The following is a 25,986-nucleotide window of genomic DNA, read 5'->3' on the forward strand; positions in this document are numbered from 1 at the left end:
GTCTAAACTCAAAGAAAAAGACTCATTTTTTTCTCCTCTAAGGCAGGATATGAAGAATTCAAGACCATAATCATGTCAAAATTCAACACTGCCGCTTCTGTGACAGCGATATAAGAAACTGTCTTTAGGCTGTCTAATATGTGATATCTTTTCCCATATCAATTGTAGTTTTACATCTCCTTGTAAATAGCTTTGAATAAAACCGTCTGCGAAATGACTAAATGTAAATGTATTAATAAGAAATTCAATACATTGAAGCAATGAAAATATATTGTGTGTATTTCTCTCTTCTTATCATGCATCCACCTTTTCTACAAAAATGATATACTGTGAAGTAGACTGAGGTAGACTTTATTAACTACTGCACAAAAACTAGACACGTTTGCAAAACTATACGTTTGCAATGATGTAAGTTGCATTTGTTGATGACGTATGGTTAATAACATCGTGATTGTAGAAGGGACATAAAATCAAGATCTTAAACAACTTTCGCCAATATCTCCGTAATGGAGATGGGTTATGTGCTCAAATTTCCTGGGATCAAAGAAAACGATAGTATTCATGTGCAAACTAAAAATCACGTCTCAGGCTGAGCATGAAAGTTATTTCGGGTTTATCAACTGTACCAATGTCTCAACTGTAGGCTACTAATAGGCTACCACTGTCATATAATTATGGGTGCTTTGTTCTCCGCATCGCCGACATTACACAATAAATTACTCGAGAAGGTCTTCTAAATGAATTATTCCTTGTTGGGTGGATCGGTAGCGCTCATACAAGAACTCATCATGATGGAAAAATGGATCTTCTTTGCGATCGCAAAGAACTTTTCCTACGCTAATCAAACTATAATATGACTCCTTATCAATGGGATCCCTCCTTTTGGCGTGGGTGTGGCAAGTTTAGCCAGCTAAACTTTGGTAAGCCTGCCCTGGAGCAGGTTAGTGCTAAGCGATTGGTTACCATGGTTATTAATAAAAAGTTGCTTCGCCGAACTCGATAAAGGGGTGTTGTCTTTTTTTTGCCTGGAATTTAGCTCGCTAAACCGCTTAGCGAGCGTCGCCGAACAGTACCCTGTTGTCTGAGTCGTGCATTTGAGTTCACACATCACCCGCAATCCGTAACATTATCTGGCCAATATCTTTTCATCCCTCAACAAACTGAACTTGAAATTACAGGGACGGCATGACAATGTTTTCCTTAATTGGAAAAATGTTCAGTCTTTCCATAGGCCAACCTATCCTATTAGCAATGTCGAAATGTTAAGACATGTTTTGAATTATTTGTAATCTTTTTGTAATTCTTTCATATTTTGTTCCAATATTGCTGGAGTATGTATGAATGTTCAAAAGAGGAAGAATTGGGCTGAATGTTTTTTTTTTTTTCAATAGCCTACATTTAATGTCCAAATAGGCACTTATTGGATACCTTATTTGAATATTGCTGGTTTAACTGCCTTGTTTTTCATTGTTTAAAACTTAATAATTGTAATAATTGTTCAGAGAGAAGAGATCACTCAGTCTGAGATAGCTTATTAACAATGGCAGTAGGCTTACTATTTCTGAAATAACAATAAAATATAATTTATAAAATAAAAAAAACAATCAAATATCCTCATTAATATTCAATAATGGTCAAATCCACCTTTATTTTGTTATTTACGAATAATGTCTATTGGCTTGGGTCGCGAAGGCTTGTGACTTTTAAAATATGCATCCCCAGAAAAAAAGTTTGGGAAACACTGCTATACTGTAGATTAGGACTGTAACGATACACCTACCTCACGATTCGATTCGTATCACGATTCTTGACCCACGGTTCGATACACCCCACGATATTATTATTATTATTATTATTTTATTTTTTTACCTCTGGGTAACTATGATGGCAGTGTATGGCCAAATGTGACAGACCTTAACTGCCACGTATTTTATGAAGAGGGCCCAGGCTAATCAAATGAATGAATATCGAGGAGGCAAGAGTTTAGCAAAATAAAACGTTTTATTTCTGTAGTTTAATAAATATCTGGTCACTGGTATTTAATGACATGACAAAAACAGTTCTCACACACGCACACTCTCATACACTGCCATCATAGTTACCCACGATTACCCGCAATATACAGGCTACTGGCAACAGTAACACACCCACCAAAAAGAGCTATAAGATCTGGAATAACCCAACTCACGCACACGAACCAGAGCAATCAAACGTGTTACAATGTTTCAGAACACTACACACATTAGTGAATAGCCGCCACACTACTACACCACGTATTATGGTATGCACTTCCACACAATGCGCACACTTGGAAACCACTACAAACTGAACGTTAGGGTTACACAGTAACCCCGTACATCACAAGATGGCCGTTAAGTAACTAAAGCACACACACACATTCATACAAACAAAATACAGAAAGATCCAAAGAAAGTAACATAAAGTACTGGTGGCTCTCTCACAGCCTATTAACTCAAAACAATTTAAGTACGGGAAAACAGTGGTCAAAACACGACGCAGTGTACGTCTTTCTTCTGAGGGAGCGTTAAACCACCCGCAACCAAAACTCCGGAGAGGGAGAGGGAGAGACAGCTACGGAGCAATTAACGCACACACTTCTATTCTCCGTGCAGAGCAGTCCTCCAGCGACAAACAATCCGGCAACCACGCGCCAACAATTCAAATGGCCGATTCAAATGTCATCTGAGGTAGCCATTGCGCACAGCACACGTGTAGGCTTACAAGCGAACCAAACTTTTTGTATCACGTGACCGCTGAGGGCATGTCGCGGTTCTGCCTCCTCGCATCGCGATGCAGGTTCGTGGCCCAGAGTGTCGCGATTTCTCAGTTCGATCCAATATCGTTACAGCCCTACTGTAGATGATTCTATACATCAGTATACAAGATCAGAAATAATTATTTCTGCCTGCATTAACACTTTGGTGTTTGAAACTTTACTTTTAGTCCGTACAAATGTCCCACTTGCACCACCAGAGCACCCCCAGATAATGAGATGTCCCCCACCGCCCTGGACATTGGCATGAAGTACTCCTCCATCATCTTTCCAGTTATTCTGTACCTTCTGAGGTTTATTCTCAAGATATATTAGTCTGTCCCTAAAAATGTTTCAATAATCTTCCACCAAGTATTTGCTCATTGTAGTCTTGTCATTGAATTGACCAGTCTGTGCATGTATATGGCTTTTTCTTTGAAACACATCCTTCCAAAGCCTTTAAATAAGGTGAAAATTAAACTGGTGTTATGATAGCACTATTTAATAAACCTGTGAAATGAGGAGGTGTGAGGTATCTGTGCTCAAACTAGAGATTATTGTGTTTTATCCCCCTGCACAGCTGCTCATTGAGGCCTCCAACTTCTCCTTCTATCCTGGTCAAAGCCTCGGAGAAGGATGTGTAACACTTATAACACACATATTTTTCAAATATCAGTCATAAAAACATGTCCAACTTATAAAAGGCTGCAGGAACTATGGGTGATATTTCTACAGATTTTCTGGAAACTGAATTCCAAACTGATTAGAAGATCAGTATATAGTATAGTTAACTATTATATGTATGAAACTGAATTCCAAACTGATTAGAAGATCAGTATATAGTATAGTAAACTACTATATGTATGAAACTGAAGACGCCTAGAAACACATACAGAAGCACACAAACAAATGTACATATCACATACCTTATGTTTGTTATTTGTTGTGTTATCTTTATCATCTCCTCCACCCCCATCTCCATCTCCCCCTCCTCCATCAGCTCCCACTCCAAGGTCTCCCCCCACCCCCGCTGGGGTTCTGCCATTGGCTCCGTCTCTGGAGCGGGTTTCTGCGTTCTCCTTGTTGTCGGAGCCACACTGGCTTTTGCCTTTGCCAGGGACGCCCAGCTGTAGCAAACACTCAATGATACTGAGGGCAGCGTCACATACACGAGAGCTGATGTCATGATTGAGCACCGCATACAAGGCACGCAACACCGCCTGGAAGGCGAACAAAGAGAACAAGAGAAGACAGACAGAGGAGAGTGAAACCTTTGAGAGGAAGTGACTTATCTAAATGGAGTACAAGAGTAGAATATTACTTCATTCTGTGTATGTTTTTTATTTTTTAAATAAAGCGTATTCTGTGGATCTACAGGGATACTTGGTTCATCCTCCACCCACCTTCCCTCCCATCTGCAGTGATTTCCATTAAGCAGTGTTTTATAGGCTCTTTCTTTGTGAAAACTTTGTTAAAGTAAAACTATGCAACAATTTGACACTTTTTGAGGTATGGTTTTATAGGTAACTAGTTTTGGTTCCATGCTCAAATTCATTCTGATATGGTCATGCACAGGACAGACAAACGACTGTGTCTTTCCCACTAGCCCACTATCCAGGATATGCCCTGTGTAGTTCTGTGTACCAGGCTGGAATATACTGCAGATATGGAAGAAAAGCTTTCACAGCATGCTATGCTGCCAAAATACACCAGTTAGTGTGTTGGCAAGCTTCTATCAGTGTCACCTGCACCGTTGGTAGTGTTTGCAAGGTTTTCTCCATGCCTTTTAAGTAGTTGGCTTGCTAGTTTTGGAACAGAACTCCTTATTGCTGCTTTAAGAGTCAATATTTGTTCAAAGTATTATGTGCAATATATGGCCTCATTAGATGATTATTCTGTAGCAAGAGCTCTAAGGACACAATTGTTCAATTACCGTGAGTGAGTAACAAAACAAAACAAAATTAACAATCAAGATGGTATCCGGTTTGCCTTTTTATTAGACCTCTCAAATCATAAAAACTTAAGAACTGACAGGCTTGAATTAAGAAAACTGACAGGCTCGAAACTTTTTTAAAAGGGAATCCAGAAACACACCTGTGTATGTTCACCTCAATAACTGTAAAGAAACTGTAGACTGTATATGTCTGTCTATACAGTTAGTGTTTTAATACAAATAATTCTAAAGTCCTGTCCAACATTTTACTTTCTGGCACTGAAAGAGTTCCACTGTACTAAAATAATTAACCCAAGCTTCCAATTAAGAACAAATGTAACTCACTTGATCCTTTTTGATCATAACATTTGCAATCTTATTATTTTATTGTATTTTTTATATTGATTGTTTGTTTATTCTGGTGTGCTTTTTCACTGACAATCTTCTTTGTGTTTTTTTTTTATGTCAGTCTTTTTCAATACAAAATTGGTTTGTATTTTTAGATTAGATAGATTCAAGCGATTTGTGACTATTAGAAATGTTATTATGTCTATGTGTGAATCAGTACTTTGGCAGCAGTATACTCCACACCATAATTGATGCTTAACTTAAAGTACTTAACATTCATCCTCCAGATAATTAATTTACAATAGCCAAATCAATTAATTGCAGAGGTTTTCATTAGTGCAAATGGTGTGAATGCTCCAGCAACTCAAGGGCAATGATGTCCTCAGGTGCTGTGTGAATGCAAGATCTCTACTCTACTGAGCATATTTCTCTTCATATAAAACCATCACCATTATTAGCACATATGTGAATATGAATGCTTTAATGTAAGTCTTACAGTGAGATCCAGCATGCCATTCTTCAGGACGAAGTTGTTGGTTCCCTCCACGATGTCCCCCTCCTCTAGTGAAGAGTAGTTTATGCAGGAGTCCGTTAGGGAGCGGGGCAGGTTGGCACACGCCAGGGGTTCATTGGGGATCTCAGGGATGGGCACAGGGCTGCAGAGTTTCTTCATGTGCTCGGTGAAGAAGTCAGCATAACCCACATTAAATGATGCCACTGTGGTGTTGAACGTTGCCATGGTGATAGTGGAGATCTGAGATTGCACTGAGAGAAGGGTAAGATGAACATTATTGCACACGTTAATCAGGAATAAGGAAATGTTTTCTGCTTTAAATAAAGTTAACTAAAGTATCTGCTGTTTGCCATTAATGTGGTGAACATAACACTGGACTGGTTAACTAAGTTTAAATATCTTTTTTTACTTTTATGTCTTTAATCAGATAGGACAGTAGAGAGACAGGAAGCTAGCTGGAGCTAGGGATTGGGAAATGAACGCAAGCCGCATTCATGGTACAGAAATTCTGCCGTGTGCGCCACAGCTCCTCCCAAGTTTAAACATCTTTAACAAGAAAGAAATTGACGGTATTTTGCACATCTACATTAATAAAATAGACCAATTTAACACAATTCTTCCATTAAAATCCATGTCATGACCGCTCAGACTCCATGATTTGGCATAGAATGACCCTACTGTGCTCTTCTCCAATATGGAAATATACCACTATTAGGTGAGGAATTGCATATTGGTGTGGTGGTACTGATTGACCTGGGTTTGATTCCAGTTTACTGCAAATTGCATGTTGCTTTGGATAAGAGCGTTTCGGGATTCTGTTTAATTCACCTTACAATGGACAGGGGCAGCCTGAGAGTTTTTTAGAACATGCTGGTCTGAAATGAATAAAACAATAGCAAAGATCCTAAATGTGTATGTGAGTGTGTGGTTGTGCGTCTCTTACCACCCTCTTTGATAGTGTTTTCTACATGGCTGTTGGAGTGCTCAGGCAGATTGTGATGTGAATGGGTCTGCTTCACACTCAGACTGTCAGTGTCTGCTGCCATCTCAGTGCTGCCACGCCGAGTGAACTTTCCTACAATATACAAAACACAGACACAGCACTTCAAAGGTTTGCCAACAGTGGTCCCTTATTGGCAACATTCTCATTTCAAGTTTGACTTCCTGTTAGCAGTCGGTACAGTAATACATGCCACGATAGTTTGTCAAGTTCAACATGTCTCAATCCTGCTTTAAGGGTTTACAGAATGCCATGTCATGAGTATAGAGTTCGAAACGCGGTGTCTTAGGTTGTCAGTGACATTAGATTGTTAGATTTGAGTTACTTTGATGTGTTGGACATTTATTTTATGGTTAGCATGAATACCATCAGACTGTTTTGTGTGTGTGTGTGTGTGTGTGTGTGTGTGTGTTTTACCCATAATTGTAGCCTGCCAACCACCACGCTCAAGAGGTCGCCGGTCATCTGTGAGGCCACTTAAACTGGAGAAGGAGAAAGTGCTTCTGGTTGGAGAAACCTCTAGGTGGTCTTCATGGAGCAGGAAAGGAACACCCATGCGTCTCTGACGCTTCTTGGCTCCTCCAACATGAAAGGGGATTGAACCTTTGCGTTCACGGTCCTCCTTCCGGTTCCTTAACTGTAGAAACATACAAACAAATCACACACAAACATAATGAATTCACCTCTCCCAGCACATAAACCAATGCAAGCCCACTCTGGCCATAAAGGTTGTTTTAGGTAAAGAAGGGGCAAACCTCTTAAGTCAGGTGTCGCCAACCCGACGTGTCGATCTCGGAGACCTTCCCTGTCGATCTTCAAAATTATTTTTTATATATATATATATATACACATTTTTTTTAAGTGTCTTCTGAAATGTTTTCTTACGGACTTCGGGAGGCCAACATCAGAAAAGATCTCAGCCTGACTCATGGTTCTTATTGTTCTCATCTGTGCTCACCAGAATGAGGATTCTTAAATTGAACACGCATTCTCTGCACCTGGATTTTCATACAGAAATGCCCCGGCAGCTATTTAAATCCGAAGATGTCTGTAGAGTTGATGTGAAAGTAATCAACAACGATCTCTCACAAATTCAGCCCTTCCCACTAAATGCCAGAATGTCTGCCTAATGTAGAGAGATTTCCAACATTCTGACAGCTCGTTACCTTGAAAACAAGGCTCAACTCGCGTGCATTACATCCTCAAGCTCTCTTAAATGTCGTAGTAATGTTGGTTATCGGCCAGTTTGTTAAAAAAACGACATCCTAAGTCTATTTTTGATAAACGTTATGTATGAGCCTACCCAAACCAACGGTTTCGAGACAGATATTTGTCTATTTTAACTTCTACAACTCGTTAAAACACTGCAACATGTTTCTAAATATTATCATTAATGTGTACGGTGACACGTTACATGAGTACGTTTTACATTATCGCCACTCCCACTTTGTTCCAATTACTCTGTTGGTTTTCGAAATATTAATATGCACGCAGCCTGCTTTTACATACTGTCTTATTAAAAGTGTTGGCACCCTCTGAGGCTGCATGATAATTATCTCTGTCTTCACCAAAAAAAGTTCACAGTGGTATATTTTTCATTTTCTAGTTAACACTGAGAACTGGGGTGTTTACCAGACAACGACATTTAGTGTAGCAGTATTTAATTGTGTGAAATGAAATCAAATAGGCTGTGTTAATATTTAGGCACCCTAATCATTTAAATTATTTGAATACCTGTAACTACTCAATACTGAATAATTGCAACACATAATTAGTCTGATTAGCTGGTTAAGCTAAACAAGGAAATATTTTCTTTTTTATGTTGCACTGAAATTACTTACTTAAGTGTGTTCTTGGACACATCATTGTGAAAGCTGGACCAAAGTGTTTAATTTCATTCAATTTACAATAAGGGCCAAAAAAGGTGAGTTGTAAGTACAGTCTGGAGTCTGGAAAGTCTTTTTCTCTCTCAACGACTCAATAGGTAGATCTTGCCTGTCACCAAGGCAGAGGTTGTGATCTTTGGCCCAAAAGGTTTGGTGACCACTGTGATGTACTGATTGGGTCATCATACTTAAGTAATTGATGCGCACTGCGCATGCTCATGCATACGTTAGTTGAACGTTACCTGCCTTAATGTATGCTGTGTTGAGTTACAGTTGTTTCAGTAAATGTCAACGTGTGTAATACGACCGTCTCGTTATTAATACACCACATAATTGGCGACGAGGTAAAGTGGAAGACGTGAAGTAAAGATGGCAAACTATGCAAGACCGGACGAGTTCAAGCCTGAAGTTGAACAGTGGTCAGCATACGTCGAGCGAATGGAGCTCTTCATCGATGCACATGATGTTCACGCGGATAAAAAGGTAGCGACCTTGTTAAGTGCTATGGGTGCTTCAACATACGGTGTTTTACGTAATTTAGTCCAACCACAGAAGCCAAAAGACAAAACTTTTGATGATATCGTGAGAATTCAGATGGAACATTATGAACCCAAGCCCTTGGTCGTTGCCTAACGTTTTAGGTTTCGAAAATGTGCTCAGAAGAAAAATGAAAGTGTTAGCAAGTTTTCTGCAGAGTTAAAGCAGTTGGCTGCACGGTGTGATTTCGGAGACAAGCTTAATGAAGCTCTGCGCGATGGCTTTGTCAATGGGATTTATGACGAGGCTTGCCAACGCAAACTGCTTGCTATGGATGGACTGACTTTTGCGAGGGCCCTTGAGGTCGTGCTCAACATGGAGACAGCCCCCCGAGATGTGCGACAGTTGAGACACACCGATGATGCAACCGTTTCTGTTCACAAGGTAAACCAGAAGCACAAACCTCAACCAGCACAGGCAGAGTGCTACAGATGTAAAGGCAAAAATCATAGCGCAAGTGAATGCTACTTTAGGAATTCTAAATGCCATAAATGTGATAAGCTTGGACATATTCAGAAAGCGTGTAGGGCTAGTGAGCCAGCACGTGGAAAAAGGGGGAAGCAGAGACCAAGCAAGCACCAAGGCACTAGCTATGTTCATGCAGAAGATGATACAGGGGCAGAAACAGTGCTTAGTGTAAATGAGGCAGAGAAACATGCATTTAAAGTGAAATTTGAAGTGAACAAGGAAGATGTTCTAATGGAAATAGACACAGGAGCAGCTGTCAGCATTATTTCAGAGACGGTGTTCAAAAAGTAATTTGCACGTGTACCATTAAAGAGCAGCAATGTTGCACTGAAGACCTATACAGGCCAGACTATTCCAGTGAAAGGACAGTTCTTAGCCAGAGTGGCTTATGGAGACCAGTCTGCTGACTTGCCACTAATCGTAGTAAAAGGAAATGGACCTTCACTCTGTGGTAGTTTAAATTTAATTGGACTGGAAAACAATTAAAATGGTCAGTGAAAACACAAAGACACCCAATTCAATTCCTGACGTGCTAGCGAAATACAGTCAGGTGTTCAAGGACGAGCTTGGAACATTAAAAGACATTAAAGCAACAATTTCAGTGAAGCCTGACGCCACTCCAAGATTTCATAAAGCCCGTCCCCTGCCATTTGCTATGAAGGTGCGAGTGGAAGAAGAGCTAGGACGACTTGAGAGAGAGAATGTCATCTCCCCATTAAAGCACAGTGAGTGGGCGGCTCCAGTAGTTCCTGTGGTCATGCGGGATGGCACAATCCGCTTGTGCGGCGACTACAAGGTAACTGTGAACCAGGCTACCAACACTGACACATACCCACTGCCACGTATCGAAGAAGTTCTGGCAACACTCAGTGGTGGGAAGTTGTTTTCAAAAATAGACTTAGCCTCAGCCTACCAGCAGGTACTGCTTGATGAAGATTCAAAGAAATACACAGCAATAAACACTCACAAGGGACTATTCGTCTACAACCGCCTTTGTTTTGGTGTGAACTCTGCTGTCAGTATTTTCCAGAGGATTATGGAGAACATCATGAAGGACCTCAATGTTGTTGTTTACCTTGATGATCTCCTAGTGATGGGAAAAGACGACGCCCAGCATCTTCGGAACCTGGACAGAGTTCTGCAGCGGTTGCAAGAAAATGGACTGAGAGTGAAAAAGTCAAAATGTGAGTTTGGCCGGACTCGGATCGAGTACCTTGGCCACGTGCTGGATGAAAAAGGTGTGTATCCATCTAAAGACAAGGTCAGAGCTATACATGAGGCACCAGCACCCACAAATGTTAAAGAACTTCGAGCCTTCTTAGGGCTTGTGAACTACTATGGCTGTTTCGTGCCACAGCAGAGCACTGTGCTGGCACCCCTCTACAGACTCTTGAAAGAGCAAACCACCTGGAAATGGAGTAAAGCTGAACAGGACTCATTCAACAAATGTAAGGAACTTTTGACAAGTGATAAAGTGTTAGTGCATTATGACCAAGACTTGCCACTTACCCTTGCATGTGATGCGTCAGCTTACGGAATAGGAGCTGTGATTCAGCACACAACACCCAATGGAGAAGAACATCCAATCGCCTATGCCTCTCGAACACTCTCTCCAGCAGAGAAGAAATATTCACAGATAGAGAAGGAGGCGTTGAGCCTAGTGTATGGTGTGAAAAAGTTTCACCAATACCTGTGGGGGCGACAGTTCAATTTGATCACCGACCACAGACCTCTATTGACACTGTTCGGGGAGCATAAGGGGCTTCCAACAATGGCCGCGGCACGTATCCAGAGGTGGGCTATCGTGTTGTCAGCGTATGACTACCACAGTCAGAAAAGCACGGTAACGCTGATGGGCTGTCCCGTGTCCCTCTCTCAGAGACCAAGGATTCTGGAACCGAAGCGATGTCAGCGTACATTGATGCCCTGATGTGTGAACATCTGGAGGAAGCACCACTGAACGCAAGACAGATTGCCACAGCAACAAGAAAAGACAGAGCGCTTTCACAGCTGCACAGGTACATTATGGAAGGATGGCCAAAAGAAATTCCAGATGAAATGAGGATGTATCACAAGAAGAGAGATGAACTGTCTGTTGAACAAGGTTGTGTTCTATGGGGCACACGAGTGATAGCACCAGTGAAGCTGAGAACAGCAGTGCTCAAGGTGGGCATCCTGACATTGTAAAGATGAAGTCAATAGCTAGACAATATGTCTGGTGGCCTAATATTGACATGCACATTGAAAAAGTCTGCAAAGAATGTGAAACATGCGAACTAGAGCAACGCATGCCGCGTCAAAGCCCACTGCACCCCTGGGAGTTCCCTGGGGATGTTTGGAAAAGACTCCACATTGACTTTGCAGGGCCATTCATGGGCAGTATGTTCATGATTGTGGTCGATGCATTTTCTAAGTGGCTGGAAGTGTACAAAATGATGCAGACAACTTCCACAGCCACAATCACAAGATTGAAAAGATTAATTGCATCCTATGGAGTCCCAGAGCAAATCGTCACAGACAATGCAGCAACTTTCATGTCTGATGAATTTCAGCAGTTTACGAAGAGAAACGGAATTCTACACACAACAGGTGCTCCGAGACACCCTGCCACGAATGGCTTAGCAGAGAGATATGTCTCCACCTTCAAAGCTGGAATGAAAAAGCTGGCAAAGGATGACCTCAGTATCGAGGACAAAGTTTCTCACTTTTTGCTGTGGTATCGTACTACACCCAACAGCAAAACGGGTGAGTCACCAGCAGATTTGTTCTTAAAGAGACATGTCAGAACCAGACTGGACTCCCTGAAGCCAAGCATCAGAGAAAGGGTGAGAAGAAAGCAGTATCGTCAGAAGGAAGAACATGACCAGCATGCTGCGGAGAGACAGTTTGATATGGATGAACAGGTATATCTGCGTAACACAGCAGGAGAAAAGCCTAGATGGATTCCAGGAGTGATAAGACAACAAACTGGACCTGTGTCATACAGGGTGCAAGGTGAGAGTACTGAACAAGTGTACCGGCGTCACGGAGACCAGCTCAGACCACGCAGCACTCCAGAGACTTCAGAGCTACAGCCTGATGAAGACACAAGTCAACCAGCGGAGCAGGTAAAGGAGTGTTCCAGAACAGCGCCCACAACATCAGAGCAGGTACAGCTGCCTGAACCACCTGACCCTGTTCCAGTGACTTTGCGGCGCTCAGAGCGGACTACTAGGCGTCCAGAGCGTTACCAGGACTGAATGTGGTAATAAGAAGCTCTAAAGACTGATTGCTTATATGCTCTAAAAGACTGATTGCAACTTGAGTTGTTTGTTTTGATAACTTGATTACTGATGCTAGTTTATTTAATGTTCAAGTTGAAATAAGGAGTCAACAGCAGTCAGTGAGTTAAAAGACCAAAGTTAAGTTAGGTTAAATTGATACTCATAGCAATAATGACTAAGTTAGTGATTTTAATACTGTGAGGTACTTTTGTGGTGGAATGTGTTAAGTTACCTTTAATCTAAAAGGGGAGGTAATGTGATGTACTGATTGGGTCATCATACTTTAGTGATTGATGCGCACTGCGCATGCTCATGCATATGTTAGTTGAACGTTACCTGCCTTAATGTATGCTGTGTTGAGTTACAGTTGTTTCAGTAAATGTCAACGTGTGTAATACGACCGTCTCGTTATTAATACACCACAACCACTGTCTTAGTGTTTTCCCCTTACCCCAACACCCAACACTGCGCCAGCTACTCGCGCGCGTGTGTGTGTGTGTGTGTGTGTGTGTGTGTGTGTTGTATTGTATGGTCACCTGCGTCAAAAACAGAAGTCAGATCTAGAAGAACCAGAACTGAACAGCCCTTAGAGATCACCTCCCTTTTTAACTTGCACTTCTGCTTGTACTTAACTTGCACTTACAGTACTTACTTTCCTGCACTTTTTCTATTTCTTCTGTAAAAAAGTATTTATTGTTACACTAGGTCTCATACTGCTCATAGCCTAATTGTTCTCGCCCTTGTACGTTGCTTTGGACAAAGGTGTCTGCTAAATGTAAATGTATCAACAACAGTAAAAAGAAATGATCTATGTTCAGTGTCTGTAAATGAGTGCGAATAGACTGAATAGAGAATACAATGTTTACCTAATGGTAGTTGGCTAGACTGGTAATCAAAACCTTTAAATTGGCCCTTACTGTCTAGCTAATTTGCCTGCTAACTGTCATTGAACACATACTCTAAATTGCTGAATCGATGGTACATTATTTTTTTTTCCTTTTACCACATACGGCATATAGTCCGAGCACAGCAACTGACATGAGTAAAACTGCACTAACTTACTTGTGAGTGCAAATAGAAAGAGACAGAAAATAAAGTTTTTAAGCAGATAAGGCTCGAGGGACAGGAGGCAGTGCAGGGGGCAAGGCGGGTTGAGCAACACAATTAAGAAGCCTTTAATTAGACTATTGAGATCCACCAAATGGTCCACACTGTCAAGATTATTCATGGCCCTACCTTCTTGAAGAGATTTATGCCCAGGTCTGAAGCCAGATCAGGAACAGCTTGCCTCCTCAGGTTGGTAAGGGACACTTTACCAAAGGTCTCTGAGCTCAGAGATTTTTCCTCTTCATTACACTTCAGCATCATGTCCTGCATGTGCATCAACAAATGAGTCAGAGAACATGTACACACACACACACCACATGAGTCAGAGAACATGTACACACACACACCAAATGAGTCAGAGAACATGTGCACACACCAAATGAGTCAGAAAGATGTACACACACCAAATGAGTCAGAGAACATGTACACACACCAAATGAGTCAGAGAACATGAACACACACACCAAATGAGTCAGAGAACATGTACACACACCGAATGAGTCAGAGAACATGTACACACCAAATGAGTCAGAGAACATGAACACACACACCAAATGAGTCAGAGAACATGTACACACACACACCACATGAGTCAGAGAACATGTACACACACACACCACATGAGTCAGAGAACATGTACACACACACACCAAATGAGGAAGGGTGGTTTCTAGAAAATACCAGCAGTAAATAAGTAACAAAGAATATATGCATAAAATAGAGCACATAAACTAGGCCAATTCAGTCATCATACCACACACAATCCATCAAGCATACAAATTACATTTGTTTCTGTGACTCATATGATACCATCCTTGCCACTGGAGTCTAAACGGCTCTTCTCCCCTTCATTTCTCTAAGATCATTAGTAAAGATATATGTGCAGTTTCGTAAAATATAGTGGGGTGGGAACATGCAGCCATTTTCAAATTCTTCATTCTTCCAAAATCCAAGGTCTTAATAGCTGATATTCTTTTGAACACCTGAACTGTATGTCTAAGACTGTTCTGTTGGTCTGCATTGAGCTCTATATTCCCAATGACACGATCAAAAAGTGTCTCCTATCCCTATAATCATCAGCTCTCTCAACTGCCTAATAAATCACACAAAACTCATACCACAAACATATTCTTCCCTGCCCTTTCCCTGTAAATGAAATAGGCGTTACAGACTTTGTATCTTAAACCAGAGAGCTAACCACCTGCCACCTAACAGACTTGTCTTGCAAAAACTGATAACAGCCAAATGGGTACTGATAAAAGCCAGCTTGTTTGCCTAATGTGGCTTTACCTTAATACTTTTGTAGTGTTTTATAATATATACTACAAGGTTTTGTGAGAACACACTAGTCTGCTGTGATGTGCAACACTGCAATCCCCATTTCATAACTATAACGAATGCAGGTCAGAATTTGTATGTTTTAACCCTCTTAAATGGATCAAAAAGCACTTACAAGTGTTTGCTTTCTCCATTACAGAGTGTTGAGCCTTAAATGACATTCAAGTGAGTCTTACCTGTGTCTTGTGTGTATTGACCAATGAGGGTGTCACAGCCACCATAGAGGAACTGCGTGGACGTGGCAGAGCTGTGTTTGGTGGCTCTGGTTGCCTGTGTGGTTTCTCCTCCAGTATCTGCCTCAGCCGGTGCAGGTAGAACATGAGGGCCCAATAGACACCTTCCTCTACCCACTGGGGCTGCAGGAGGCACCGCAGAACTGCCACGTCAAAAAAGGTGGCATACCTTGCCTTCTGCGAGAAGGACACTCCAACACCATCAGGAGCTGAAAACCTTAAAGTGTGGTGACAGAGAGACAGATGAGGAAGGAAAGTTACATTACGTTGTTAAAAACATTAAAAGAACCATAGGTAGTATTTTTTTACTGACATTTAGACCATAATGTCCCCAAGTGTTTTTGTTAGTTAGCATTACCAGATGTTGGGCCTTATGTATCAGTGGTGTGTTTTAGTTAGTTAGCATTACCAGATGTTGGGCCTTGTGTATCAGTGGTGTGTTTTATTTAGTTAGCGTTACCAAATGTTGGGCCTTCTGTATCAGTGGTGTGTACGCACTTAAATTGTGCTGTACACTTCTCTACACATAAAATGGTAATTATTCAAACGTGCATACCTCTGCGCATTACCTCAAGGTGGCATGTGCACATTTATGATTTGCAGGTGGCGGCATCAAGAGGAGCACTAATGCTACTAGGCTCAACAATCAATCATTGCACACAGGAAGTCTCTCCTGTTTCGGTTATTGTGTGGGCCTAATACTGTTGGAACTGATCTGTTAACGTAGCCATCATGCCACTTGTATTTCAAGAGATCACCTGGTCGACTAATATCAGGCTAATACTAAAATGTTAAATATCCAGCAATGTCAGATTTTCCCAATGTAATGAGAGTAACTGACAGTGCTCATATGAATCAAATGAATACTCCAATTATTTGACTCTTCACCATGATACTTACCATCTCTGCAGCGCAATACTCTGATGCATGACCTTGGCAAGAATAAATTGTCTATATATACATTTATCCTTGTCTTTATTTAGTATAACTCTGAACATTCGACACATTCAACCATTGGCATGTGCCTAGTGGGGGAGTTTACCTGGAAGATTTTATCTGATCAATTGAAGGTGTCTGGAGCCATGTATGGGTGACTGCGCTTAACGTCCTCTCTTGCATTCATGTGCACGTGATCTTACAGTGTGTTTGTGTTTGTGTGTTTGGCTAGGCTCACCTCTTCTGTGCGGTCTGTTGTGAGATGCCACTACTCTCCACAGAATTACCACGACGACAACCCTGTCCTCCAGGAGAGGGGAAGGTATTAGATTGGCTCGTCTCACAGACCACTTGAACACCCTTGAGAGTAAAGAGGTGAGGAGGGAGAAGATGCATTTTATTTGACATACAAACTGTTATTTATATACATAATGAAGGAAAACACTATAGCAGTATGTCAAAAGGGCGGTGAAAAACTCTCAAATATATCCTTTTTCTCTAGAGAGCAACTGACTTCTATTGCCTTTCTTCTTGGCACACCAAATTCATTCGCAACTATAATTTTCTTCTGAGAGAGTAACTAGGTTAGTATGAGGTGAGAAATATTAAGTTTGTTTTAGTATAATGTCTCTAATATAGTATTGGTGTCTAAATTACTCTTAAAGCTGTTTCAAATTATGACCTGTGCATAAACAGAGCCCCTGCTGAGTTAGGATTATTTTTGAAATATTTAAAATGTTAGTCAGAACAGCCTTTAACATTTAAGTTTGGTTTATGAGTCTGATTTTGGACTCTGGACAATGCCCAAATAAGTCATACATAGATTCATGGAAGGTACTTTACTAATTTGGCTATTTCTATGTAGAGAAATGGTTTGTGGGAAAAGGTATTGACTGGTAAGATCACTTACCATTGGCCCAGGGTTACTGTCACTTTGGGAGGGGCACAGTTTGATCCCTGTTGATGTTCTCTTGGCTTGTTAACAGGTGAGGCAAAAGGGAAATGCAGAAGTCAACCCCACGGCAAACAGTGAAAGTCCTTTCCTATACGTGCCCATTTCTAGTAGTCTAGTCTAGTAGTTCTTTTCATAACAAGGTAATAATGTAAATAGTCTTTATTCCTAATCAGAACAAGGTAAGAACTCTTTATTTTCTAAACAGTGAGCTTTTGTATCCAATAGTTATTAACATCTTATTCCCTTGAAATACTCACCCGTAACAATGTTGCGTACAGGTTTGATGAAGGCAGAGAAAACTGGCACATCAGGCTGACGGTGCTCCCACATTGGCTGCCAAATAGCCAAGCCACTGGCCAATCGAAAGGTTAGATCCGATTCCTGCAGTAAATACAAATGTGACAGCGGACATACAGTTATAATATACTTAAGGCCGAATTATGCTCTGTTTTAGACGTAACGCGTAAGCACGTAATTTACACAAGGAACTTGTTTTAGACAAGTTTTGATTTAAGGTTCGTTTTAGACGCAGAGCCGTGTTGCAAGGCTTGTGAGCCGTGTTGCGTGTTGCAAAGCAAATTGACGCCAGAACTGTAGATTTATTTTGAGTTAAGTAAGCCTATTTATTGCAGCAGGACAAAGGAAAAAAACGTACCGGAGCATGAAAGTGTAGTGGGCGAAAGGCTTGATGTTATGAATACATGTGTTACACAAAATACAAATGTTGGCAATTCAGTACCAGTGGCGAAAAAGACAGCACATGACGCAAAAGTTCGTTTATTGACATCTTTTAATGACTGCGACAGGCTTTAAAACGATGTGTTTATGAGTTACATTATTCAAAGATGAGGTGGTAAACGGCGAGAGAATCTCATCATGTTGTCAATGCATGTAACTACAATGGTGCTGGCCACAAGGTAACGGCAGGTTACTGTTAACTTTTATATATGAGCAGACCGGGCTCATTCGACAAACTCGCTGGTGCAATTGATGGATTCACGTCAATATGAACTCAATGAAAGATATCACCATGACTCACAAGTGGCGGAAAATGAATATGAAAGTACCTATTTGTTCTGAATGACCACATTCTCTCCAAACAATCGCGGGTGAGAATGGGATAGGCCTATTCGCGGTAATTTGAGCGTCCTTATAAGTGTTTAAAGAGGATTTGTAAAGGAGTTCATGTCTTCGGACCTCTTCTGTTATGTTTGTTCCTAATCCATAAGAAAAGGCTTGTGAGACGTTCTGCAGGGTATTCATGATTTTAAAAAACGTCTGGGTCTAAAAAAGACTGTATGCTATAACCCGGAAACGTGAGACTCTGTGAAAGGCTGTGGTAGCCGGCCAATCACAGCCTTTGCGAGCTGTGTAGGGCCGTAGTGTTTTAGTCGCATAGTCAGGAATTTTGGGCGACGCACTTAAGCACGTAAGGGGGGGTATTTTACCGCGCAAGGGGGGGTTGTGTATCTTACGTGCTTACGCGTTACGTCTAAAACAGAGCATAATTCGGCCTTTAGGGCTGTCAATAGATACAAAAATAAATAACTAATCAATCTCACCTTTTGAAATTCATTCATCTAGACTTATTGCTATTAAAAGTTTATTTTTCTTCTAAAGACTAAATCTTATAAATTAACAGCGCATATTTCAGATATGTTTAATTGTGCACAAAACTATCGACAGTCAACGGCAACCCAAACTGCTGAAGCGTTGGTCACCTTTTCACGGACTGGTCTAGTTATTTTTCTAGAGAAATCGTGGAGTGTGGGCTGGCAACCATCTAACCTGGGACTACTTTCTGTGGCGTGCTTTGCATTAAGGTGATAACTTAAAGACGAGCTGCTTCTGTGATAGCTAAATTCAGCTTGACAAATGCTATATACAACTTTAGTTTTGTTGATTGTTCCGTCATTTTCCCTCTTAAACAGAAACGTTCCGCCCACCAATCCCTTAGCTTTCTCCATCTTCAACTACTGTCTCGGACTCTCCAATCTTACTGACTGCAGGCATGCACCGGAAGTAAACAAAGCACGGAGGGGAGGCAAACAGTACCTCTGCCTCAATGAAGGGGGCTGTGTGAGAGCCCACCGGTCGGGTTTATGCTTGTTCTGCCATTGCTCTTCTTTTACACTTATATTTGACCTTGACTGCGAAAATGGAAGATTCTATAGCTAAGCTTAAACATTTCTCAAAACTGGAGTTGCTATGCTAGCTAATTAGCTAGCTAAGGACACTTTATAACCTTAAACGATTTAAATGGAAGAGTTCAATTTGCATGAAATGATAGCTAGTTATCTAGCTGATGTTTATATTGTTAATGTGATTATGACCCTGAAAATATGATTTTGAGCTTGTTGTGCAATGATATCCCCTGTCCTCCCAGCTCCTGATAAGTTAAGCTAACTAATGTTAACGTGCTAGCTGTCGCTAGCTAGCATGGGGATTTGCCATTAACTAGCGAGCTGCAAACGTCAGAGGGCTATGGCAGAAACAACGTCATAACCAGGCTGGTTAGTTACATTACAGGGAATTCAGCCATCAAGTACATGGAATTGAGTTGTAATATTGTCAACACAAATTTCTGGTGCTTCACCACACGCTAAACATCAATGCCCTGGCAGTGCCAATTATCTTCAGTTTTGTATTTGTTTTGATAACATTGTTTAAGTTGAGAATTACACAAAGTAGTTATTTTATTAAACTGCTTCTATATAAAAATGCTGATGTTAAGGGTTTGCACAACAAATGTTGTGGCACTTTTGTTCATATGGCATAACATTTAAAATAAAAGAGCGCTATATACTACTTTTGAATTGGTTATTGGATTTTGTGTATAAAAAATGCGATTAATCGCGATTAATCAGGGAAATCATGCAATTAATCGCGATTAAAAATTTTAATCGTTGCCCAGCCCTACTTATTATACATTAATGTGTATATTTATTCACATTTTGTCTGTTCGCGGCGTCAGCATTCTCCTAGGTTTCCTGGAAAGTTAGCATTCTAACGTAACGTGCAGTATATCGGCTTTCTGATGCCTGACATGTTTGGTATGGTTGAAAAGCTATGTTTCTCCCACACAACACTATGTACTCCAAATAAGGACATTTCCTTTCCAGCCGTAACCAATGATGTTAGCAAAAACGGGGCTTTAAACCTAAAGACGCAATTTCATTGGTTTGCGGTGGTTTCTGATAACGTGATTCGTTCAGACGCATCACGTGGTATGGCTTGATACTTCCTGGAATCTTTAAATGCGATTTTCTCAAAATTAGTTTTTTGTCATACTCCAAGGAAAAAATCTCCACTTCAGTTCAACCTATATATACCAAACTTTCCAGTCTTGTACCCAACTATATTATGAAGACATTTACAGAGGGATTTGTAAATATATTATTCCTAGCCTGAATCATATAACATTATATCCCCCAAAACATGGCGAAAATCGATTTTTTTAACCTGGCTTTATCCCATGATCAGATTTTGTATTTTAAACATTATGCAAATGAGCGCATATCTAATGAGATAATGCCTAATTTGCATATTCAAACATCAAAATACAAAAAACTTGTAATACATTTTTTTCTCATCTAAACATGAGTAATCAACTGAGAAAGTTTCATGGTGATACCTATTATTTAAGATTTTTACCCTATTCACCTATAGTGTCTCGCCTTAAACAAAATCCATAGGCTGGATTAATGAAAGTGAGTTCGGCACCCACCATAAGTAAGTAGTTTATCGCCAACTAGTGTTATATATATTGGTTGGACTACACCCTACTTCAGTTGTCGAAGAACATGGCGATTTTCACAGGAGTAATAATTGATTGACATTTATTTTAACTCAATGGGTCGCTCATGAACTTTCCACGGCTGCGTGCAGTCTTCAGGCTGCTTCTCGTGAGCTCATTGGCTTGCCGGCCGACCCGGAAAATGTCCCGGTCGTCCCGTTGGCCACTCCGCTTCTGCACATTGTCATCGTTTTCAGACCTCGCCTCTTCTGCTGGCTCGGCATCCAGATAGGGCATTGGTACGGCTCAATACCCACAATCTCGTGTACTAACTGATCCCGATCATAGTCTTCCTCAATTTCTGAATCTTCGCTCAAGTCTGTGACAGAAACTTGCTCTAAATCGCAGACTTCTTCACCCTCCATCACTAGTTCTAGAATGAAGTCTGTTTTGATTCGTACTGAATGCAAATAATAAGGAGCACACCGGCACGCTATGAACTGTATTTATTAATACGGGAGTAACTCCAAGTGTGACTTAGCTGTGTCACGTATCATGTTGAACTTACACACTGAGGATGCGCAGGAAGAATGCAACATACAAATCGTGAAGCACCCTGATTGGGTGTGGGACTGACCCCCGGTGGTGGTAAAGAGGGAGTTCGCCCCGGTGCTCTGGCGGAACATATGTGAATATTACAAAGTCTACCGCTGACGTCACAGGACCACCTAAGCAGGCAACTGTTTTACGATAAGAGCCGCGAAAACCACCCTTTGAAACTCCGTACAAACTTCATTTTTCAATCTTCGGGTTTAAACATGACTTCAAAGTACTATGTTTTATGTATAGTTTTGATACTTATATGCCTTTTACCTTTTTTTTAGGTGTCATACGCACTTTAACACTAAGCTAGCAAGCTAGCTAGCTATTTTGTTAGTGTGAACGAGCAAATTCGAAATACAAGAAATAACTATTGACATCTCTCTCTATTCTTTGCATTAATATATCGCTCTAGTTTTTCGAAACAATAATAGCAGTCCCTACCTATAGAATGTTGTTGTTTATAATCAGTAATGCTAGTGAATCCTAATTTGACATGATTCAAGTGAATGCATTGGGTGCCTTCCATTTCAGCCCATTTTACAATATTTTTCATTTGATAATGAAGATTTATTTCAAATGGGCACCCCAAAAAATTGCCGCGCGCCTCTCCCCTTGGGGATAAGCCCCCCATATCTTTGATACCTAGAAACGCTCCTGTTGTTGGCAAAATGTATGTTCCTGGCACATGTTCAGGATAAAAAGCGTGTGCGTGCACGAGCATTATGGGCACGCGCAAAGTGTCCCGGTTTTAGGTCTGGCAAATCTGGTCACCCTAGTTTATCAGTTTATCACCCTGTTAATCACAATGGTGTTATAAATTGTGACCTACATTTTACTCATAACATACAATGTGGCCCAGGTCTCCAATTTTTTGTGGTGGCTTTTGACTCTGAAGCGGAGCTGGGCAGGTCTGACAGGTATCTTCCACAGCCTGGACACTTGGGTTTTTTACAACGTGTGTTAGTTGTTGTTTAGTCTACATGTTTTATTTGTGTGTCATTCACTTAATCAGTCTCTGATTTATTTATTTCATTGTGCGTTATTTTCTACAAGACATAAAATGTTAATACAATAATTGCTTTTAAAACATTCCTTTCATCTCAACTCCCAACTTGCGTTCTCTTTTTCGCTACCAAACACATCAAAATGAATGAATCCCATATCCTTACCTTAATTCGGTTGATGAGTGGAGTAAATAGAAAGATGAACAACTCAACAGTGGCCATGCTCCGCTGGTAGAGTTTGAAACGGACATTCTCATCCTCTTCTGCAGAAGCGCTGGGGGGTGAGGCACTCTGGTTACCCAGGAGACCATGACTGCTGCCGAAGCACTGTCCCAATCCTGAGGGGCACTCCTGGGGCGCCTCCAGTAGCATCCAGTGTAATGTGTGTAAGAGCTTCGTCTCCGCCACACCTAACTTATCCTGGTGCCCTGAAAACATACATACAGTATGTAAACACATAAACAAACATGCACATATCCATGTAACCATGGACCATGTAACCATTTACAAACACAGATTTTACATTTACATATCCATATATCTTGTCTCAAGCAAGAAATACAGATTTACTCTTAAAATGCTCATAGTGGCATAATATTGCTTTTAGTGTTTCAGCATAAAATCCAGCAAATGCTAGCATGTTAATGCAGACAAACAGATAAGGAAAAAGTCTCTGAAGAAAGCCATTTGTGTGTGTGTGTGTGTGTGTGTGCGTGTGTGTGTGTTTTGTGACATGAAACCCAGGCTGTCTGATTCTGTGTTTTATTAGACTGTCGTTACTAGACTACAGGTCCAAGGTGTAAATACTTGGCCACGGTATTGATGGCTTATTTCACCCAAATTATGTTGGGTACCATAAAAAAAACACCATGTGTGCATGTTAACAAGGCCAAAAACTTGATTTCACTCACCCTCCAACTGCAAAATGTATCTCATTACCATTCATGATTTACTTTTAAATGTTCCACTGACAACATGATTATGTCATCATTTATGTTTATCTAAGATAGATTGAGTGGCTTTCAACAAAATATCCAGAGTGTATGCATGTGTTGTTATTACCTAGTTTGTTTCTGTTAGACAACAATATGGCCGTGCAGTGAAGAACATGAGGCAATGCTGCCTGCAGCAGCTCATAGCGGGGAATGCTCTGGATTGCCTCAGTAAGAGCAGGTGAGAGGCCATGGAGCTTATTCTCCACCAACACACGCTCAAATGACTGCACAGACACAAAACATACAGAAGGCAACATTACAGTAGCTATACATATTAAAATAGGATCCTGCTTTTTCTCTTCTTTGATTTGCATTTACACATGTCTGTCAATCAGCGATCAAACACAAGATAGTGTATTACAAAGTATGCCACATGCATAACTATCTGCATATAAACATCACAGAAAGGCAAATTAAAAAGTTATTAATTTGATTTAGACTAACAATTTGGGTAGAATAACTATGGAGTATCATAGAAACAAAGATGTACACAAAGGGATGTTATTCTGTGCAAGCCATATTATTCTGTAAGGTGGCACCCTAAACTTACCACACAGGACGCCTCATATTGCTTTCCCAACTTTGGTCGCAGAAAGGCACTGGAAACAAAATGTAGAAACACACTACAAATCAGCAGACATTTCTACCACACAAAGACAAAATAAAAGTAAAGGTGCTCTGAAAGATGCCAGAGAAAACATAGGGTAATAATCTTATATTGGTGCTTTGCCATCTTCAGACTATCTTATTTTGTTATGTGACTAGATTCATAGATTTGTTGCAATATGTATTAAAGCAAACAGGCCAGCAGGTTTCCCAGATGTGAATCAAACTAGCTAATTAGCTAGAGTATTTTTTTTTCTGTAGCCTCCCCCTACAAAATATTTTACTGAAAAATGTAAATCATGTCCTTTGCCTTTTGAAAATCATAACAGATCTGTTTTCATTATCAGTCTTTTTTCAAGGTAAAAGCAGAAAATATTTTCAAATCAGTTCTATGTCGACCTTGTCATCCTATTTCTGAAAATAGGTTGTTAACCTATACACCAGTCGATGCGAATGGTGTATAATGTCTTAATTTCTATTTCATCGCTAAGATTCAAGGCGAAGATAGCCTCCATTTCCCGGCACCTGGTACCTAAAGCTGACGGACAAACCTGGTCTGTCGCCACAGAAATGTCTGTATTGGGAAGGGGATGCCTCGGCCATAATCCGGCTGCGTATCGTCCTGGCTTTTCCGTTTCACCATCGCGAATTGTCAGAATAGCCTACAGAATACGGCAATTCACACCAGTACAGGTTTAAATGCAAACTTTTTCAGAAAATGGCTGCAAAGGGACGAACGGGAGGGCGCTTGTATGCACAACCAAATAGTCTTCTGTTAGAAAGCATCTTCCCTCCGGAAACAATGGCTATGATGTGTGATGCAAGCCAACCTACCCTTCACCGGTAGGGAAAACGTTAAAGACACAGTAGCGTTGTCTATGTAGTGACCGATGTCCCCCCTTACCTGAAGATCTTGTTATCTGGTGACATTTGTTTAAAATGTCGATTGTTTTACCTTGTTCTTTTGCAGATGGGCACCGCCATTAATTAAATGTATAATTCTGAGGCTTGTTGATCGCGCTGCTGTGCTGTACTTGAACCTTGCCTACTTAATTAGAAAACATGTATCTATACCCTGCCAATCAAGCCAATAGTTGTCCAGCTTAAGGTATGTTTTCACATGATTTTTGATGGGTCAGCTGATCATACCAGCTGGTTTTTCAAGTCATACCTAGTTTATAATGATTATTCCTGCTGTTTTTTGCTGGTAGAATAATCCCTCCAGTCCACTGACTTGGTCAGTTTTTAAATAATACCCAATCAATGATAGAAACAGTGGCGATTTTAGCCTGAAATTTCTGGTGGGGCAATTTTTTATGACACGTCACCGTCACAAAAATAGGGGAAGCTGATTATTATAAGCAGTAGTATGGAATCCGATCAATGCCATAAATATTTTGTAATCTGTAGGCTAATATAGATTTTGTATCTGTAATATAGATTTAGTATCTGTGAAACCAGCTACACTTTCAAAACTAAAAAATCTACAGATACGGATTTCAAATACGAAATGTATCTACACTTTCAAAAACTATCTTCACTTTCAAAATGTATTTACAGATACAGATTTCAAATACGAAATGTATCTACACTTTCAAAAACTATTTTCACTTTCAAAATCTATCTGCAGATACGGATTTCAGTTACGCATTACGGATTTCTGTTACGAATTACAACATCTTTTTGGCACTGTTTTTACAGCCTTTCAAAAGAGCCAATCAGCGCTTTTGGCAGAATTTCTAAAGCGCCAA

The 25,986-nt window shown here is 40.6% G+C and overlaps 1 protein-coding gene across 1 annotated transcript in view; it reads right to left on the minus strand.

Annotated features, from left to right (window-relative positions):
* The window catches only part of unc80 (unc-80 homolog (C. elegans)), a gene marked incomplete at both ends in the record, with an annotated part of 119,759 nt that extends 94,881 nt beyond the window's left edge, over nucleotides 1-24,878 (minus strand). The window contains 13 exons of the mRNA XM_080851750.1: nucleotides 3,700-3,993; nucleotides 5,551-5,819; nucleotides 6,512-6,643; nucleotides 6,986-7,205; nucleotides 13,959-14,093; nucleotides 15,344-15,617; nucleotides 16,575-16,696; nucleotides 17,247-17,311; nucleotides 17,549-17,672; nucleotides 22,800-23,062; nucleotides 23,697-23,853; nucleotides 24,180-24,228; nucleotides 24,787-24,878. Coding sequence (XP_080707876.1) covers nucleotides 3,700-3,993; nucleotides 5,551-5,819; nucleotides 6,512-6,643; nucleotides 6,986-7,205; nucleotides 13,959-14,093; nucleotides 15,344-15,617; nucleotides 16,575-16,696; nucleotides 17,247-17,311; nucleotides 17,549-17,672; nucleotides 22,800-23,062; nucleotides 23,697-23,853; nucleotides 24,180-24,228; nucleotides 24,787-24,878 — 2,196 coding nt within the window. The remainder of the gene's footprint in view (nucleotides 1-3,699; nucleotides 3,994-5,550; nucleotides 5,820-6,511; nucleotides 6,644-6,985; nucleotides 7,206-13,958; nucleotides 14,094-15,343; nucleotides 15,618-16,574; nucleotides 16,697-17,246; nucleotides 17,312-17,548; nucleotides 17,673-22,799; nucleotides 23,063-23,696; nucleotides 23,854-24,179; nucleotides 24,229-24,786) is intronic.
* Between the last annotated feature and the right edge of the window lie 1,108 nt (nucleotides 24,879-25,986).

Source organism: Sprattus sprattus, assembly GCF_963457725.1.
Source record: "Sprattus sprattus genome assembly, chromosome: 14".
Lineage (NCBI taxonomy): Eukaryota > Metazoa > Chordata > Actinopteri > Clupeiformes > Clupeidae > Sprattus > Sprattus sprattus.